This window comes from Coenobita brevimanus, chromosome 70 (assembly GCF_032717465.1).
Source record: "Coenobita brevimanus isolate Jiangsu-jjx chromosome 70, ASM3271746v2, whole genome shotgun sequence".
Classification (NCBI taxonomy): domain Eukaryota; kingdom Metazoa; phylum Arthropoda; class Malacostraca; order Decapoda; family Coenobitidae; genus Coenobita; species Coenobita brevimanus.
In genome coordinates this window covers 36970352-36991537 of record NC_137023.1, presented here as the reverse complement: position 1 = coordinate 36991537, position 21186 = coordinate 36970352, and the positions used below count along the sequence as shown (strand labels likewise).

The 21186-nt window shown below is 42.4% G+C and overlaps 1 protein-coding gene across 1 annotated transcript in view; it reads right to left on the bottom strand.

Moving 5' to 3' along the window:
* The window catches only part of Btk (tyrosine-protein kinase Btk29A), a 184126-nt gene that overhangs the window by 19686 nt on the left and 143254 nt on the right, over nt 1–21186 (bottom strand). The window contains exons 3-6 of the mRNA XM_080277628.1: nt 13019–13074; nt 7466–7534; nt 2948–3015; nt 2091–2156 (exon numbers count right to left, since the gene is read on the bottom strand). Coding sequence (XP_080133754.1) covers nt 2091–2156; nt 2948–3015; nt 7466–7534; nt 13019–13074 — 259 coding nt within the window. The remainder of the gene's footprint in view (nt 1–2090; nt 2157–2947; nt 3016–7465; nt 7535–13018; nt 13075–21186) is intronic.

Below are 21186 nucleotides of genomic sequence, written 5' to 3'. Positions count from 1 at the left end.
GCTGCACTTGGGTGATTGCCCATTCCTCTCTTCCTTCCTTCCTCTTCTGTCTATCCTTCCTTCAATCTTTCCTCTTCCTTCTGTCTAAGGGTGGCTCTACAATGAGTGACAGGCCAAATGGTTTCCTGTACACCAGGAAACCACTTACTGCGCCGGGTGGTAACCATATAACCAAATTATGGCACCTGGTGGTTTAGAGGGTAATTAAGGCGCTCCAATCGGATTGAGCCGGTGCAGGTTTATATCCAAGGAGTGGTTGGGGTTTATTGCTCACATAATGCTACTCAGGGATAAGTGAGGCTGGTCACTACCATCTTAAATGTCAAGGCCAACTTGCCTAGCCCCAGGCTCCTACTCTTCTTGTGGGACAACACAGGATTAGATGATGATGATGATGATTTACTTTTTTATTATACCAGTAATTTAAAAGTTCTATATAAAACTGTGTTGCAGTGTTTTGCCATTTCACAGTAAAAAAAATAGAGTACATATGGGTCCTGAAAGGCAGCTGATCTGTAGGGCTGCAGAATACCACTTGTTACTGGAAAAGTGATGCACCCCATCCACTGCATCATACATTGATACATGTGTGGAAGCTTTCTGAACTAAGCAGGGTAAGAAGGGCATAAGAAAACTGTTGTTGGAATGGTTGTGCTTGTTGAGTGAGAGCCTGTAAGTTATACTGTATAAAGCATTATTTAGGTAACAATAACAGGGTATGAACAAGTAAGAACACATATAACGATGCACTTCCACTCCCTCTTACATGTTTACCAACTAAGTGGGACTAAACCCAAGTCAGTAGGATTGACAGATGCATACACTACTGACCCAGCCATCAGAGGTTCTGAATGCTGACTTTATGATACCGTGTAATACCATAATTACCGCTAAATTCTTCACTGCCTGTCCACTGTCTAATCTTTCATATACTCCACACAGATGTAAAGGTTATTGAAAGATCATTATTAATCGATCTGTTTTGCTGATGCCTTATTCCTTACATGGAATTCCCTTGTACTGGATGATCTTTATAAAAAGTATCCGATTTTTTCACTCAAATTCTCGTCTCATTTTCACTGTATCTTCTACTAAATGCCCAGCTATATTTTTCCCAATGTTAAGACAGGCCTTACGCTTTAACTTCTGTATCCAAAATTCCATCAACACATCACAGAATATTAACAAATCAAGAAGATGCACCCATGATGTGTATTACCATATACTGTATGAAAAAAGTTTCCTATTCTATCTATCTATAGCTTGATGCCCTAATCCCGCAAAGGGTGGCCGCAGACAAAACGCCTCCAAGTCGCTCTGTCACCCACCATTTGACTACCTTCCCCCCACCTCACCCCCCTCCCTCATATTCCCATTCTCAAAATATTATACAGTACTCTATCTCCATCACACACAGGACTGCCTCTCATTTATTTGTGGGTCTATATCTATAACCATAACTTGCTATTCACTTCCAAAACAATAACAAGATTCACATGAGTGAATCACATGAGAACCTGTACTGATAATGGAAGATACTGATGAGGACTACCTATGTCCAGTGCATAATGAGGGAACCAAACCAACTATGGATAAGAAGGTTACAACTGAATTTAAGCAACCTTGAAGCCTTGTTCTAAGTTATTCAAACATATCATTCAACTTCATCAAGACCCTGGATTTTCATGGTTTCTCCCTTCCATGAGATATAATCAAGATCACGTTCAGCGGTACAGTACTTGTGAATATTAGTAATGGCAGACTGTATATAACATTATGAGAATTACACATTCATCATAAACCATGAAAATCTTGTAGTTACTGTATATTAATGTTTATGCTGACATATACAGCCATTAACAGTACTGTACATCTATGACAGGGATGGATCCAGGGGGGGGGATGGGGGGATGCATCCCCCCCCAACAGCCATGCATCATTGAATAATGAGGCAATTTCAACATTGAAATATCAGTATGTCGTGTCAAGTCTTCGGTTGAATCAGCGAATCAGACACTCCCACCGAAAATTCCTGGATCTACCCCTGATCTATGATGAGATATTAAAAAAAACAAGAATGGTGGACTTACTCATATTGCTGCAGTCCCACACTGTCCTTCTCCTTAACATAATTACTTGGTGCAAACCCTTCAAATCTGTGTGATAAAAACATTATCAATATTCAACCTTTGTGAAGCAAGAGAATAACATTCAGTTATGAACATGCAAAAATATAGCAGTTTAACTGATACACAGTACAACTATAAAAGAAGTATCAAGCAAAAACCATATTTAGCAAACCACTGGAAAATGAATGCTCTCACAAAAAGAATACTGAACTGAGACATACTACCATCTATCAAAACTCCTACAAGTACCTCTGATGTACCACCACAACCAAAATGTTGCTGACAATATCTTGCCTGCATTGTGTCCTGCCTTCCTTATTTTTCATTCCTCCTTGAAAGCTAGACAGTAACTTTCGTACGCATATTCTTGTGTTGTCTGGTTGATTATTGCCACCACATAAAAAATATTTCATTTAACACCTACCACTGCTAAGTCTGGCAAGGAAGAGTTGGGAAATTATTAACTGTGATCGTACATTAATTCATACTCTTTCATCAGCACCCTTGAATATTGTATCACCTTCACTCTGCTATCACTCATGGAAGTGCATCAATCTTATCAGAGTTTTGCCTGCCATTTCATTCATTTATTAATGGACCTCTTTTGTGCACTCATTACCACCATCAGTTTGTATCTCAATCCAACACTTACCTTTATTCTTGCAATCCCTTTTTCTACGAATGTACACCTCTTTTTCAACTTTGCAAGTACAGTCAGGGACAATATTCATCCAAAATAATACCTCTTCGACTTTCACTGTCCTCTGCTGGCTTATGTAAATCATCACATGGAAGGAGTTAATACAACACTGACTCACCCATTCTGGATATTTCTCATTTTCCACCAGTGTTCCTGTGTGTCCTCAAGCACCTCTAGTTCATCTTCCTGTAAAGAGAATACATTACATTATTACACTGTATTCTAAAAATGTCTTTACACAGCACAGTAATGTGTTTCATATCTCCTGCAGAGTTTTAAGGGCAAAAAATTTACTTTCTGTTGTGGTTTGTGTACACTGTACAGTACTTTCTTTCAGTCAACACCAACAGATTTTGTTCAACAAAGAACTCCTAGCAGTTACAGACTTATAAAAATATCTCAAGTAACCTGTTCTCTGCTAAAATAGACATGATGGGTTTGTTCAGTTGAAAGAAATCCCAGAAGACAATGGATTAAATCTGTTTTTATACACCAGACTACAGTGCTCCCTCAGGTTATGTGGATTTCAGTTAACCATAGAGTGTTGTGCACACAGATACTGCATAAATAGGGATCCAGTTTATATCATAACAGGGTGATCCATAAACCAACCCTCTATCCTGATCCTGTCTTGGGAACTAAATACTCTCTATGACTCCAAACTGAGTACAGATAAGAATCCTCAGGGCAAAGCCAACATCATAGAGGTAATGCAGGCATAAGACAGCATTAGAGACATTTAAAGCAAATATTGGGAGGGAAACATCTTCTCTGCCATCAACTGATAGATTACACTTCTCAGCAGAGACACACCAAATAAAATCTTTTTTGTCTTTATTAACCAAAGAACTGCGAGTTACAATCCAGAATGCCCAGTGTTTGACAGCTACTTACATCACAGAGGCTGAGCCATAAATCATAGTTTCTGTGCTTTGTTTTGGTGTAAATTGTGGTCAGTTGTTCATTTGTACATCAAATGGAGGCATCAAATTTACCTTACCATACAATAACACAATACCCTCTTTCATCTCATAACCATAGAATCGGTCTCCAAAAAAATGACGGTCAATTTTTATCTGGATTAGTGCCATGGCCCATGGTTGGTGTCACGGCACCAAAATTTTCAATATCGTTTGTGCCTAAACTATAGCACATACTTACCAAAAAATTTAGAAACATGTATCTGTAAGAACAGATGTGTGTGTGTGTGTGTGTGTGTGTGTGTGTGTGTGTGTGTGTGTGTGTGTGTGTGTGTGTGTGTGTGTGTGTGTGTGTGTGTGTGTGTGTGTGTGTGTGTGTGTGTGTGTGTGTGTGTGTGTGTGTGTGTGTGTGTGTGTGTGTGTGTGTGTGTGTGTGTGTGTGTGTGTGTGTGTGTGTGTGTGTGTGTGTGTGTGTGTGTGTGTGTGTGTGTGTGTGTGTGTGTGTGTGTGTGTGTGTGTGTGTGTGTGTGTGTGTGTGTGTGTGTGTGTGTGTGTGTGTGTGTGTGTGTGTGTGTGTGTGTGTGTGTGTGTGTGTGTGTGTGTGTGTGTGTGTGTGTGTGTGTGTGTGTGTGTGTGTGTGTGTGTGTGTGTGTGTGTGTGTGTGTGTGTGTGTGTGTGTGTGTGTGTGTGTGTGTGTGTGTGTGTGTGTGTGTGTGTGTGTGTGTGTGTGTGTGTGTGTGTGTGTGTGTGTGTGTGTGTGTGTGTGTGTGTGTGTGTGTGTGTGTGTGTGTGTGTGTGTGTGTGTGTGTGTGTGTGTGTGTGTGTGTGTGTGTGTGTGTGTGTGTGTGTGTGTGTGTGTGTGTGTGTGTGTGTGTGTGTGTGTGCAGGGGGGGGGGGCCACAGCGGTCCCCTTGAATCCTACTGGCGCAGCTGACAGGTTAACATGGAAATGGCCATAGCTTACATACTTCACTGACTCTGAGGTATCCACCTTTAATACTTGCTTTATACTCTGATGTTATTTTGTTGCTATTCTCATGGTTGATTCACATCAAAAGACTTGGCTACAGTATTTCACAGACTTTCATTATTATCAAGCATCCTGGCATTTCCTTTTTTGAAGCTAAGGACAGTGGCATGCACTTGTAGCCAACGGATGATGCCATAAATAACCACGTAAGTTAACACTAGGCATCAAACAGGCCACAACAGGGTTAAACCACATTACGCAGCAGAGTTTGTGTGTACATTCCTGCATAGGTTTAGGTGTGGCTGCTGCCACCACTGTGTGTGTGTCTCCCAGGTCAGAGTAGAAGGATGTGTGGAGAATTGTGGAAGCATCAAGGCAGCTACAATATCACGGTGTGGGTGGTCTGAGACATAACTAAGCCCGGACATATATGAGAATTGGTTTGATCCGGTTGGGGACCACGCAACTAGGATGAAATTTACATGTAAGGCCGGTCCGTGGGCACTTTTTCTTTCATCCAGTTAAGGGGAAGCTATGCATGCTAATCCTGCATATTCTGTAGGAGCACTGTAGCACTTACACAACACACTATCACATTTCACCTGCAATGTACTATACCCTTGAGCCTAGGGATTTTTAAAGTTTTTATTTTATGCTTGCCATCTCATTCAGCTGAGGAAAGTTACTCTTCAAACTGATGGGTTAAATAAGAACCCACTTAACTCTTTCAATGGTATGCCGAGTAAAAATCACTGACTAACGTCATCTGACAGTAATGTGACAAAAAAAAAAAAAGTCACCAGCTTCAAGCGGTTAATCTATCAATACTGTACATTATTTTGCAGCATACAGTACTATTAGTCTGAGCCCCAATTGTTAACTGGCAAGTGACATAATTATACACAAAAGGTATACTGTAATAAGTGTCATGTGACTGCATCCAATCACACACTTCTGCCTTTAGTAGGCATATCGATCTGTCTATAGCCAGATGCCATAATCCCGTAAGGGGTGGCCATTTGTCTTTGAGATATTTTACGGGGAGGGGCACTAACCCTCTGCCAACCCACTTGCTGACACACAGGGAACACATATGTTTTGGTTGTATGGTTACCACCCAGCTTACAGAAAACCATTCGGCTTGTCACCTAATGTAAAGCCACCTGAAAAGGAAAGAACGGTAATAAAAAGGGACAGGACATATGGCTGAAATAGGGAGAGAGGAGGGTAGACACAGAAAAAGAATGATAAAGGTGAAGGAAGAGGTAGGCAGCACTCATCAAGTGAGTGGATGATGGTCGCCATCACCTAGTCTTAATTTAAAAATGTCCGTGCTAGTTCATAATGTACAATATTACTACCGGTAATTATATCAAATACTGTACTGTATTGAAAAATTATTCTTCAGCAAGTACTAACTCTTCTTGCAGTGTTTCATGTACATGGGTGGTCACATTGTTAAACATTAAAATGCATGCAGCATTTACATACTACATATCAAATCTTCAGCAAATGTTTAGCTGAATATGAATTAGCATCACTTATTAATCTCTGCATTTGCTTATACAATAAAGGAGTACAAAAAGAAGATAAAAGCAACAGGCCTATTGGTCCATTGATGCCTGTTTTTAAGGTAAGTTATACACCCTATGTATAAGTTAAAACTGGCAGGAAATAGTGAGAAGGGGTACCATGCTGTATAGAGAAGCTATCATAGAAACTTCACTAAAAAGAATAAACAAAAATCGTACTGTACACACTCTTAATCTGCAAGAGAAAGTAACATCCACGACTGCATAACATGCATAACGTTGCTTATCATAAAGAAACATTTAAGATGGATGATAATGCCGGAAAACCATTCCTACTATCTGTGACAGTTCAGCAACCCTGATCAGGACTAAGACTTCTTGTCAATGATCAGAAGTTTAATCACAAATGCTATCTTCAGCTGTTTATTTGCAGCCAGTTGCCTAATCCCACAGTTTACCTAAAGCCACAATAAAAGTGACTCCATGCCTCTCTAACGTGTCTGACCACCACTCCCTCCTCCCCCCTCTAAGCCGTCCTCCCTCTTTTACTTTGCTTGTCTTTAATTAGTATCTCTAAAGTCTCTTCAGAAGTCATAATCAATATGAGAGAAGCCTACAGAAAACTTTCCAAACTCTGCTCTGACAAGATGATATTAAAAAGAATGTTAGACAAAAGGGAGGCTGTTAGGACCCTTCACCTGATTCATCTCTGAGAATCTTATTATTGTGTCTTGAAAACTGATCAGGCACCATTTACATGTATTTTCATTTGTTAGCTACAACTTTCTGCAAGTCAATTATGCTGGTTCTTATTTCCATAAAAATATGGTAGCATTTACTTACACATTGCCAACAATTTAATCAAAAGAAGCACTTAAGAAAAAGATCTATCTACAATCAATAATGACTGAGTCTAATTATTCAAGATTCCCAAATGGGCTCAGTAGCAGTTCTATATGGATAACTACAGTAAGGATGTACGCAGTCCAATCAACCTATATACAGTACCCTGATTTTCAAAGTACTGTAACCCAATTGCCAAAAGGAAGTACTCGGTACCTAAATCATGTCATGAATAAACACACATCTCTTAACTTATAATTTCGAAACATTATGAACCAATTATGATGCACATTAAACTGACAAGTCAATTACTAATCAAAATGATGGTGAGGATACGACTAACAAATAATGTTAATACAGCGTATACTTACTTTCCTAAGTGACAGGTCGCCCGGGGTGGTGGCATTGTAGTCGTAGAGTGCCACCACCACCTTCCTCTGCTGTGGAAAGAAAAGAAAACTGCATTCAGTAAACATTAGCATAGCCTACACCATATTACACACACACACACACACACACACACACACACACACACACACACACACACAGTTGGACACAAAATTCTCTCTCTCTCATCCAGTCATTAAAAAAAAATGTCTTGAACAAGCATTTTTTTTTTTTTTTGGCTTCACTTAACATATGACAAGAAAGAATAGACTGAAGACAAATGTGGATAAAATAAAAGTTTACATTCATGACGGTGGAGTAGGCTGGAATAAAAAGAAGAATGTGGGAGACTACTGAATATTCTGGAAGCTGAAGTGGCCAGGAACGAAGCGACTGCAGTTGAGGGTGGAAAAAAATAGAAGGTGAAACAGACCAGAAGGAAGACTGCAGAGGAGGAGGAGGATTAAAGTGGAGGTGTATACTCTGGGAAGTGAAGTCTGATGGAATGAAGGACAAGTTGAGGATGGATAAGGTGGAAGTGTATGATCTGGAAGCTGGATTTGATCTGAATTGAGGTTTACAGTTCAGCTGTAGAAGAATATTACTGTATTATATGAAAGAAAGTTGATTATGATAGAGTGAATGGCTGTGGGTAAGCAAATATAAATGATCTGTGTGTGTGTGTGTGTGTGTGTGTGTGTGTGTGTGTGTGTGTGTGTGTGTGTGTGTGTGTGTGTGTGTGTGTGTGTGTGTGTGTGTGTGTGTGTGTGTGTGTGTGTGTGTGTGTGTGTGTGTGTGAGAGAGAGAGAGAGAGAGAGAGCAGATCTGGTGAGGTGGGGGAGTGTGAGATGGTCAGTATCCAGGGTTATTGAGGCGTGCCTGCCACACCCTGCCACCAAACCCTACCATCCCTGCCAGCACACCCTACCATCCCTTACCATCACATCCAGCCTCCCCTACCACCACATTCAGCCTCTCCTACCAACACACCCTGCCTCCCCTGTCAACACACCCTGTCTCCCCTACCAACACACCCTGCCTCCCCTTACCAACACACCCTGCCTCCCCCTACCAACATACCCTGCCATCTCCACCACCACATTGCCATCCCTATCAACACCCTGCCTCCCTTACCACCACTCCCTACCTCCCCTACCATCATTCCCTACTATACCTGCTACCAAACCTTGTCTCGCCTACCACTACACCCTGCCATTCCTACCAACACACCCTCTCTCCTCTGCCAACACTTTAGTACTCCCATGGCCTTGCCGCTCCAGTTGCTCACACACCATTAACTTACAAAAAATAAAAGAAAAACGCAAATTAATCTGAGTGCACCTTCCCCCTGCATCTCCTCTCACCTGAGTGTAAACAACAGAACCCTGAGCTGTTATTCCAAGGCCAGGTTATTCTGTTTGTGAGTTGTTCTGCTATTTTAGTCTGCGGACGATTTTATTTAATTTTACTGATTTATTTATTCATTCATTACCTTCATATCCATTTCTTTCTATACTACATGCATTTATTTAATTGTGGGTGATTGTATTCAGCTTCGGAGAGACTTTTCGAATTGGAGGGGATTAAAACGGCCTTCATTAGCTCTGAATAAACGAGGTTCCCCCAAGCCGACTAAAACAGGCTGGAAATTGCAAGAATAAACTAAAAATAGGTCGTCCTCCGGCTGAAAGAGTTAATATTCAGGGGTGCTAAGACTCACTCGCCACTGACTAAAATCGTCTCCAGTTAGTTGTACTGCTAGAGTTTTCCCAACCATGAGGGGGTAAATGGTAGAAACATTCAGGCTATGGCTGACAGCTTAATAAAATCGTCTGGGGTTAGATGGAATACAATGCTAGAGTTGCCCAAACTATGAAGGAGGTGATGCTAAGTCTTAACACTCAGACTCGCACCATACTTAGTTGAATAAAATCATTCAATGTTAGCTTGAACTGAATACTAGACTAAACCCGACGATGAGAGGGTTATTAGTCGCAACAGTAATACTAGCAAATATAACTCACCCAATTAAAATCGTCTGCTGTTGGCAGGAATTATATACTAGAGTTGTACTGACCATGAGAGGGTTAGTATCAGCTAAGTGATTCTCCAGGTGCGAGAGGTGTGGCCGTGTAAGTAGCATCGAGCACCGTAGAAATGAGACGAACTCCCGCAATGCCGTACACGTGGGCTTAAATTACGACGTGGTGTACTGTACTGTGGTGTAAGCCCCGCACACGTGAGCCGAACCCCTACAATGCCATATACCTACAAGTGAGTCTAGAGCATCCAAAGTGCCGTGCAGTGAGCCAAGAGCCCCATAAGGCCTTTCAAGTGAGCATAAAAAAATCAAAATGCTGTATATAGAGCTCTGCAGTGCCGTGTAAGTGAATCTAGAGCTCTACAATGCCGTATGTGAGCCTACGGTCCTCACAATGCCGTATAAGTGGGCCTAGAGCTTCGCATTATTCCGTATGTGGGAGCATAGAGTCCTCACAATGCTGCATACAGAGCCCTCCATTGCCGTATATGTGAACCTGCAGCCAGACAGTGCCGTATAAGTTAATTAGAGTCTCCCCAAGGCATATAAATAAGCCGAAAATCTTACAAGACAGTTTAAGTGAGTCTAGACCCCCGTCCTCTCTCTCTCTCTCTCTCTCTTACATAAGTTCAGCGACTCAGACTTATAAATACCACCGCCCAATCCTCACCCCTACTAGAGAGCTCTCAGCGAATATGGACCTTATGACGATGAGAGAGAGAGAGAGAGAGAGAGAGAGAGAGAGAGAGAGAGAGCGTAATGGTAGGTAAGCTAATGATGAAAGCAAAATGAGAGAAAGAGCACAGACATCATCATCATCATCACCCAGTTCCCGTCCGTCAAATGGGGTTGGGGTATCGTTGGTGGAGTCGGTCAAAAAATCCATGTAGATCTGTGAGTGTGGGCGAATCATATCCCCTCCCCTTTCTTGACGGCGAGTCCGTGAATAGCGACGTGACGAAGCACACACGGTAGAAGTGTGTGTGTGTGTGTGTGTGTGTGTGTGTGTGTGTGTGTGTGTGTGTGTGTGTGTGTGTGTGTGTGTGTGTGTGTGTGTGTGTGTGTGTGTGTGTGTGTGTGTGTGTGTGTGTGTGTGTGTGTGTGTGTGTGTGTGTGTGTGTGTGTGTGTGTGTGTGTGTGTGTGTGTGTGTGTGTGTGTGTGTGTGTGTGTGTGTGTGTGTGTGTGTGTGTGTGTGTGTGTGTGTGTGTGTGTGTGTGTGTGTGTGTGTGTGTGTGTGTGTGTGTGTGTGTGTGTGTGTGTGTGTGTGTGTGTGTGTGTGTGTGTGTGTGTGTGTGTGTGTGTGTGTGTGTGTGTGTGTGTGTGTGTGTGTGTGTGTGTGTGTGTGTGTGTGTGTGTGTGTGTGTGTGTGTGTGTGTGTGTGTGTGTGTGTGTGTGTGTGTGTGTGTGTGTGTGTGTGTGTGTGTGTGTGTGTGTGTGTGTGTGTGTGTGTGTGTGTGTGTGTGTGTGTGTGTGTGTGTGTGTGTGTGTGTGTGTGTGTGTGTGTGTGTGTGTGTGTGTGTGTGTGTGTGTGTGTGTGTGTGTGTGTGTGTGTGTGTGTGTGTGTGTGTGTGTGTGTGTGTGTGTGTGTGTGTGTGTGTGTGTGTGTGTGTGTTACGTGGCCAGACTTGTTCACACTGGCTGGGACTAGATTCACCCCACACTCACGCTCAGGCATATCCATCATCTATCCTGCCTTAACTTACACATACATAAATCTGCATGTACAGTCGAGGACAAAATTCTGCCTAATATTTTACCTCTTCTACTTCTCAACTTTCTCAGCTGGCTAATATTCCAAAGTTGGGTGAGGCTTGGTACGTTTCTCTATTCTTACATGACTCTTTTGTACGTTCCGTCAGGGAGGAAAGTGACGGACTTCTCCCGAGTGTGGAGTAGATGCAGTGAAATAGCAGACGAACTTTTGTCCCAACCTGTACTATCAGCAACACAATTCCTGTCACCCCTCCTGCTTCTCCATATACTCTGAAAAAAAGCCTGAGGTCATTGCCAAATAGTCATCAGTGTAGGCTGCTACGGATTTACGAGGCTGATTTTCACGGATTCAAGAGCCTGATTTTCATGGATTTAAGGCTAATTTTCACGGATTCAAGAGGCTGCTTTTTACGGATTCAAAAGGGTGAGTTTCGAGGGTTCACGAGGCTGATTTTCAAGGATTTACGAGGCTGATTTTCACAGATTTGAGAGGCAATTTTTCGCAGACTCACGAGGCTGATTCTCACGGTTTCAAGAGGCTGATTATCACAGGTTACCGAGGCTGATTTTCACGGATTTAAGAGGCATATTTTCACACTCACGAGGTGATTCTCATGGTTTCAAGAGGCTGATTTTCACAGGTCAACGAGGCTGATTTTCATGGATTTAAGAGGCTGGATTTCAAAGTTCATGGAGGAGAGAAGCAGGAGAGAAAACAGGACTACAGCTGGCGACAGTACTACAGGTGCAGGATGGCAGGGGTTATGCACAAAATATACATACACTTGACAATGAAGGCACTCTGAAATTTCTGAGGAGGGAAGGCAGGGATAGCGGAAGGAGAAGACGGCGAGGAAGTGAATTCTAGACTGAGCAAGCGTAGGGTGCGAGGATACCATTAGCCTTCACAGACACGCCAGCACTCGAAGCGGTTGAAAAGGGAGACCAAACACTTCTCTTTCACCAACCTTAACCTTGGGAGGAGGTGGAGGTCGCTTGTGTGGATGAACATTAGGCCTGTTCTAGAATGCAAGGTGGCAGCGGATTAAGGTGAGGTCATGTACGAGGGGTCATGTTACAGGGTCATGCAAGAGGGGTCATGTTATAGGGGTCAGGCAAGGGTTGTACAGGGCCATGCATCAAGGGTTACAATATGGGGTCATCATGCAACAGGGGATATGGTACAGAGGTCACGCAACAGGGGAAATGTTATACGGGTCACAGAATAATTATGAGTGTCAAGTAACAGGGGATGAGTTATAGGAGTCATGCATCTTGGGTTACATACTATTTCTGTGGCAGTATACGTTGGGCTGTTCAGTGAGGTTAGTAGTTACCAGCTTGAACATCCGAAGCTACTTTAATTGTACATCTATTTCACGTGCTGTTACCGTGCACCTAAAGGCCGTATGCTTCAAAATTAAATTGCAAAAGGCAAGACAAGTACCAAAATTCTGAGGACATGTTCCCAAGCACGCGAGGAAGACAAAACGTGCCTGACAATTACAGAGACTTCCCCTTCCCCTTCGCGATGTAAGGCTGAAGCATACGGTAATAATAAATCCCCATTACTTTTATGCCAGTTTGGGCATTTATTAAAATGCATGTGTATGATTTAGTTTCTGACTCAACCAAAGTGACATTATAAGCAAGACACAAACTGACATCACTACAGAAATAACTGAAACTCATGTCCTTCAGTTTCTCTATCGTTCACCCAATGTCTTATAATGTTCTTGGGGGTAATAATGGCCTGGGTATGAGAAAGGACTTTACCCTTACCGGCATCATGTCTGTATGGGAGCCGTTGGGGGGCGTCGGGCTGGGTGTGGGGTGACCTGGGGGAAGGGAGAAGTATGTTAATAATAACAGTAATCAAAATAATAATAATAGTAATAATAATACATAGACACATACTCCCTTTTCTTATCTCTGTTCAGATAAAACTATTTAACCGTCGCTGAAAAAAAAAAAGTCTTTTACATATAAATAAACAGCAAAATGTAATCCAAAGTAACACACTAATCAATGTATTTACCATAGTGCACCACGATCTGATCATACATTACACCAGGGAAATTATTATATTTTCCCTGAATTGCCTGTTGCGGACTTGATGGGTCTGTAAATCAATCTATGTCATACATCCTGTCTATATATAAGTACGGCATATATAAAAATATATATGACATATATGTATACCTGTTTGTAATCAAACATTTACACGAATAATACAAAAATGCACATTCGAGTACTGTACAGTATTTCTGCACTTTATATGGTCATATATTAATGCATACTGATTATATTGTATATATATATATATATATATATATATATATATATATATATATATATATATATATATATATATATATATATATATATGAGAAGTACATCTGCAAAATCTTTTAAACAGATATCAAAACTACATAACCAACCCTGCGATATTAATATAATATTCATTTTCAGTCCCTCGTTAAAATGAGGCGGAGCCCCATGGTACACAAAAAGGAAGCCGGTGGTAAAATCATCCTACTACCTCTACCTGTCGGTGGTGGAAAGTTGCTTCCAGTACCATGATTGGGCGACGGAGTCAACGTACTGTACATCTGTGCCAATGATGATGACGCTGATATATATGAAAATCTTCCACTAAATGTAACTCATACCCAAACAAAGCCTAAGACAACAGATAACTAAGACTTAAATTGATGAGAACCAATGATTATCTAACAACACAGCCGCTGAACAAGCAATAAGGGATTATGAGTGGGTAATTTTGGAGATGAGATAATAATGAACATAAATGGACCACTGGGGAACTGACATTTAGTACTATTACACAAACTGCAGATGTAAGTCAGCCTATATCTTCTGGACAATATGAACAACAATAATGATGACGAATGTCTGCTTTCTTACGTGCACCTGAGTTAGTATTGATCTCTCTCTCTCTCTCTCTCTCTCTCACACACACACACACACACACACACACACACACACACACACACACAGAGGGGGGTAGGGTGTACACATGGAAAATGGGCAAATATAAAGTGATTTAACGTTTCCAAGAGTAGTCATTTCTCTCTCTCTCTCTCTCTCTCTCTCTCTCTCTCTCTCTCTCTCTCACACACACACACACACACACACACACACACACACACACACACACACACACACACACACACACACACACACACAAAGCCGGGTTACTACTGTCCTCCAGCAATGACTTACGACGCACTCTAGTCGTAACCTGGACGATTATTGTTTATGAGAGAGAGAGAGAGAGAGAGAGAGAGAGTATAGAAACAAAATAACGATGAGTAGAGGACAACAAGAAATAAAAAATGAGATAGGGTGAGGGGAGACTATAACAAGTTTTAAATTACCGCCTATCAACCACACGAAGACCAATAAGGCAATCAATTCTTCCAAATCTTAATCTTCCCCTAGAAAAAGATCCGCATCAGCCAGTCCACATCTAGATACCATTATTTATACTGCTGGGTGAATAGGGGCATGATGGGGAAAACACACTGAGCCCACTAGTCTGATCGGTACTAGAACCAAGCTGGAGGGCGCAGTAAGAAGAAACAATCTATTAACGTCACTCTCAACCGCAATCGTAATTTACTGCCTCGTTAACCCTCTCACGGTCGGAATAACTCTAGTATTCTATTCCAACTAAAGCCCCAGACGATTTTATTTAGGTGAGTCATAAGAGCCTGAGAGTTCCTAATGTCATCTTTAGCCCACTCGTGGTCGGAACAGCTCTAGTATTCCATTTATTCCTAGTTCATTCAGCTGAGAGTGAGTCACAGGAGCTTTAAAGTCACTCTCATTCTCACCTGGCAATTTACAGGCTCGTTAAACAGCAGGTGAGGTGGTAGGTTGCGCAATCACTCTCAGTCTCTTCACACATAATAATATTAATAAACTTATAACATCCTATTCGATTGGCTTTACTGCTGAGGGCTGTGGAGAAAAAATACTATCCACGAAGGCCTTTACCTTGTGTGTCGCAGATTCCACGTTACAAAGAGAGCAGAGAGTCTTGATAGAGACCTCTCCAAACTATGATAATGAGGGAAACGAGGTAAGGATGAAAGTAATAATGATAATGATAACCATCATAGCCCGCTATACAAAGTGCCATAAATTGGCTGACTCATTTTCTGCCAAATAACTTATGCTTAACATCAACAGGACAAAAAGCGGTCAGAACTGTTGCTAAGTGATACTAACACTATGCTGCTCGTACTGTCATCATGTGTCGTTATACAGTAATTGCGTGTTATAGGTTACATTAATATCTAGAACCCTTACAATCCAACTCAGTCTGCCTTCTTCACAGTGAATGAGGAAATACAGATTACAAGTAATTCGTTTGTCTTAGGATACGAGTCAGAGTAAAATGGATTTTCCAGTTTTATTCCCACTTACTCTCTCTTGTTTTTGTGATGGCGTGATTTAGAGATCGTATAGTTGCCGTGATGAGATCGTGTGATGTGGTGGTGGAGTGACTTTGATGCCGTTATGGTATGATGTGGTTTTGGTATAATGGTGTGGGGTGGAGTAGCGATGGGTTTGCTGGCCTGGGCCCTGGTGTGACGGCAGTACAGTACCAACAGAGGTGTGGTATGCAAGGGCACGTATGCGCTACCAGGAAGTACCAAGCCCCTACTATACTCACCTAACTAGGGCATTTATCAAGGCACCTCACTAATGAACTAATCAGCCCACCATATTCACCTCACGTACGCACTCAACATACTTCATCTTGCGCACAGTTTTTAGTGGAGGGTGAGGGTGAAGGACTTGGGGGTGGGGGTAACTTTGGTGGGCGTGAGAGTAACCTTGGTGGGGGGTGATGGTAACCGTGTAGGTGAGGGTAACTTTGGTGGGCGTGAGAGTAACCTTGGTGGGGGGTGATGGTAACCGTGTAGGTGAGGGTAACTTTGGTGGGCGTGAGAGTAGTTTTGGTGGAGGGTGAAGGTAGCTTTCGTAGGGGGATGATGGTAATTTTTGGTGGGGATGAAAGTAACTTTGATGGGGGTAAGAGTAACTTTGGTGGGGGGTGAAGGTAACTTTTGGCGGGGTCCACAGGAACTTTGGTGGGAGGTGGTGGTAGCTTTTGGTGGGAGTGAGGGTGAGTTTTGGTGGGGATGAGAGTAACTTTGGTTACATAATCCTGACATCTGAAGGCCTTTCGACACACACACACACACACACACACACTGCATGTGAAGTTGCAGGAGACTTCAACACACCCTTAACGAATTATCCACGCCATTACTTTACACATAACATTCCATACCCTAACCTACCCTCCCTTATACCCCTACCTCACATCACTCATCCTACCTTACACATCTCTGCACAGGCCTACACTCCCTACCCTGCTCCATCCTACCCATTTTACTTAGCAATTTCTACCTGACGCTCCCTAAGTCATACATCTTACCTAACACCTCTTACTCTACGACCATTACCCTGCCCTTTTTACCCTCCATTTCCTACCTAATGCTCCCTACCTTAAACTGTTTACCTTCTCCCTACCCTGTCCTGTTTTTCCTCATTTTCTACTTCATGCTCCCTAGCTAATATTTCTTATCCTCTCTCTACTCTGCCCTTTTTACCCTCCGTTTCTTAACTAATGCTCCTTACCTCACACTTCTTACCCTAATCTACATTTTATTCCCTACCCTGTCCTACCTTCTACGAATTATGAGAACTGCAAAACATCTAATCTGGTGGAACACAGCACTCAGCACATGCCACCGGCTTATGTAACTCCTGCACAAACCATCATCGTCATCATTATCATTACTATCTTGTTACCACCACGACCACCATCATCATCATCATCATCAGTCCACTTTACAGCAATGGTCTCTTCACACCTTCTTTTCTCCGACCTGTTAATTACTGTCGTCTTTCATCCAAACCCAAAAGATTAAAGACCTCCATCCCTCCTTTAGTTTCCAATCTTTAGCTAACATTCCATCCCTGGCCTGCCACTGTTATCTTTTCTACGAGAGGTGTGACCTGCTCATGATCATTTCTAATGACTAACTTCAGTGATGAATAACAACTTCTGCTTTTCGTCTGCTTTCTTATACCGGTGGCTCTCATCTTAATCCTTTAAATGATGCCTCGCTATGGAATCTTGGCCATCTTTTAATCGGCTTGAGATAGAAACGCCTTATTTTTTTCTTTTTCTTTTTACGAGACAAACGAAGCAGCCAAACAAATGAAGGCCCTCTGAAACCAGCTACAGTATGGGTTCCGTATTTCTCTTTCCAAGCCTGGGGGGATCAGCGAAGCGGGAAGACGCCTCAGGGCCACGGCATAAACACACGACATAATGACACGGTAATCTGGAGACAGGGGGTGTTTTGCATACGGGAAGAAGTGTGGAGTTACCCCCTACCGTCACACAACTCCCTACATCCCTCATGCACAAGGACACGGGGTTTGAATTGGGACAGGTGTTGGGGTTGGGGCTAAGGTTAAGGTTGGGGTTGAGGTATTTGACTCTTTGTGCAGCTGACTTGCACGGTTATACATATGTCCCTCAACTCCCTTCCTATCTTCCAAATGGAGAATGGTGGCCACAGCTGCTACTGCAAAGATTTCTCTCAACAGAACCAAATCATGTGGTGTAAGCCTAAACAGAAGATCTCAGGTGTATCAATCACAAAAACTAGTAATTTGACATTTTTAAGCCTCTGATTGTTAGGATTATCTCAGTAAAAGAAAAAAAAAATCTGGTGTTAGCCTGAATACAATACCCGAGTGGACCAACTACAGGGAAAGAGTTAAGTGCTCGCTACCTGATGTTTCCTCCCAGCCCTCAACTTCCTACTCCAACTTGCTGACGACCCTCTTTACCTCCACAAAATACTTTTTCCTTTAATCCTACCACCACTAGACCATTTTATTTCCCTTGGGGGATACTTCTTGCAGGGAAGGGGTTAGTGAAGGCTCTATCTAACCATTCCAGCTCGAACAGTCTACCCTACGGTAAATATCATCACCGGGAGATATGCAAATGGGGTTAAGGGGTCCCATCTGGCGACTTTATAATCAAGGAGGCGTCTCTGATTTCCATAAAACACTACATTACATGGTGACATTTATCTTTATACTGGGTAACTGTCTCCAAATTTGTAAATGATTCCAGCAAAGAAAATGATATATATAAAGTTAAAAATCCCGAAGATATATACTTAGGGCAAAATAATTTCTAAAGTAATATCTTGAGTCATATTTTTCGATCCAGCTACACACTGCTCTTCTGTGCAGCATTTTTCTTTTTTTATGCAGGGAATAATGAACCAAAGCCTAGAGGGCCGCAAACCGTTCTCTACAAGAAAAAATAAAAACAAGATAACAGAGAGCCAAACTCAAGACAGATTAATATTACTGTAATTGCATTTTTTTTTCTATTATCCAAGGTCACTATTATCGGTCAGATCAAATACAAAATATTCAATACAAAAACAGAATAAATATTTTCATTTTTTTTACTGTAAACCTCAAATGCTACACAAAAGAATTACAACAGAACTGAGATAAAAATACTATCTATCTATCTATCTATAGCCAGACGCCCTAATCCCGCAAAGGGTGGCCGCAGACAAAACGCCTCCAAGTCGCTCTGTCACCCACCATTTGACTACCCTCCCCCCAGCTCACTCCTCCCTCCCTCATATATATAAAAATACAAGAGAATAAATAATACAAAGCACTTGATATAAAAATACATAATAACAAAGAATTCACACAAAAAATAAACAGTTCACATACATCTCTCTCTCTCTCTCTCTCTCTCTCTCTCTCTCTCTCAAAATCCACGCCAAATTAAGTACCAAAATCACACACAAAAAGCCGCCAAACGAAATTACATACAAGCTACAGGAATGCTACTTAAAAATGTCCACCTTGTTCACACGCATGCCTTATTAGGATCCACGTAACCGTACAAGGCTTCGTTAATATTGGATCTCGGAAACGGGCAAATTAATTCATGTCCAGAGTTGTGTGTGTGTGTGTGTGTGTGTGTGTGTGTGTGAGAGAGAGAGAGAGAGAGAGAGAGAGAGAGAGAGAGACACACACACACACACACACACACACACACGCGCACACACACACACACACACACACACACACACACACACACACACACACACACACACACACACACACACACAATTTCCCACTTCGATACCATGACAAACAACATTTGGGGAAGACGGTGTCTGAATCAGAAGAGAGGTGGCCTGCAGTCCTAATGGACCCAGGTTCGAATCCCGGTTGGGAAGTGAACAGCTGAATTTCATAAAGCAGACTTTACTGATCTATCAGAATGCCCACCGACATGTAAAATACCCCAGCTAATACTACTGTAATACGCCAGTACTGTTCGAGACAGCCCTAGCATATATTCAATAGGGACGGTGGGTGTTAGCGCCGAAGTGGTGACATGTGGAGGCGTGTGGTATGTGGGAGGACTACTGGGCTACGGAACAGGCTGTAAAGCATGCCCACAGTCGGGCACAGAAAACACACACACACACACACACACACACACACACACACACACACACACACACACACACACACACACCACCTCATCAAACAAACACCACCGCCAAACACCCACATTTGCATTCTGCCGCTACATGATGGGGAAAAACTAGTCAGGTGAGACGTCAGGTGTGGTGTAGGCTTAATTAAAGAATACCTGGAAGGTGTGGGTGTTAAAAAATGAATCGCGACATTGTTTTCCTCGCGCACTGGTATTGTGAGTATATGAGTGAGGTGGACTGGAGAGAGAGAGAGAGAGAGAGAGAGAGAGAGAGAGAGAGAGAGAGAGAGAGAGAGAGAGAGAGAGAGAGAGAGAGAGAGAGAGAGAGAGAGAGAATTAGGAACGAAGCAGAGGGAGAGAGGGAGAGAAAGACTAAGAACGACACAGAAGTAGAAGGAGAGGGAGACTAAAAACGCGACAGAAAAGGTAGAAGGAGTAGGAGACGAAGAACGAGATAGAAAAGGTAAGAGAGAGAAGCGAAGAACAGGATATACATGAGATGAGGGAATAAGTAAGGGAGGGTGGCTGTGTGTCTTGGAACGGTCGTTACTGAATAGGGACATAACGCCTGGAGGTCCGTTTGTTGAGGCCAGCGCTAACAGGATGCTGGGTTTGGCAAAAGATGGACTGCTAAACTAGTATTATGAACGGTCGACAGGCTGAGAGGGTTATAGCAAGTGGCACTAACTTGTGACAAACGGATGCCCTTTTCTGAGTAGCATAGGGGGCTTCGTAACGCCTTTTCCTTTGCGATTTATTCTACATATTAGACCTTAACATTCTCTATCATGCTGTTATTATCGTTTTAACACTGACACAGCCTGTATCAATGACATAACAGAGGATACTGAGGTGTAATGAGCAGAATAAATAGTTATGAAAGAGGTGTTACAAAGCCTTCAATGTCACTTCGTTCCAGGATCAGATACATTTTGATCGTGGCCACCCATCCTGGATGAACTCAGGGATTGGTCGTGGGGAAATAAACAAAGTGCATACATAAATCAACTGCAGCGTGACTTGAAGGAATACAAGGCCGAGAGAATGGATACGTGAGGAGTGCTGTGTGGACGCTGGATGTGGTGGGAAACACAAAAAGAAATGCTTGGATGTGATTCTGTTACGTGAAACGAATGGAGAAGGAGAGCCTAACCAGGAGGGTACGTGGGACAAGGCGGTTAGAAGTAGTAGAGGTAGACGCGAACAAGGTGGAAGAACAGGAAGGGATAATGCATGTTAAAGCTTAATGCAGTGGAGACACAAAAAGAATGTCTCTCCTTTGAAGATGTGAAGAAAAACGCACGGGATATTTCATGTTTCCTTTTTCCTTGTGGATATCAACATATAT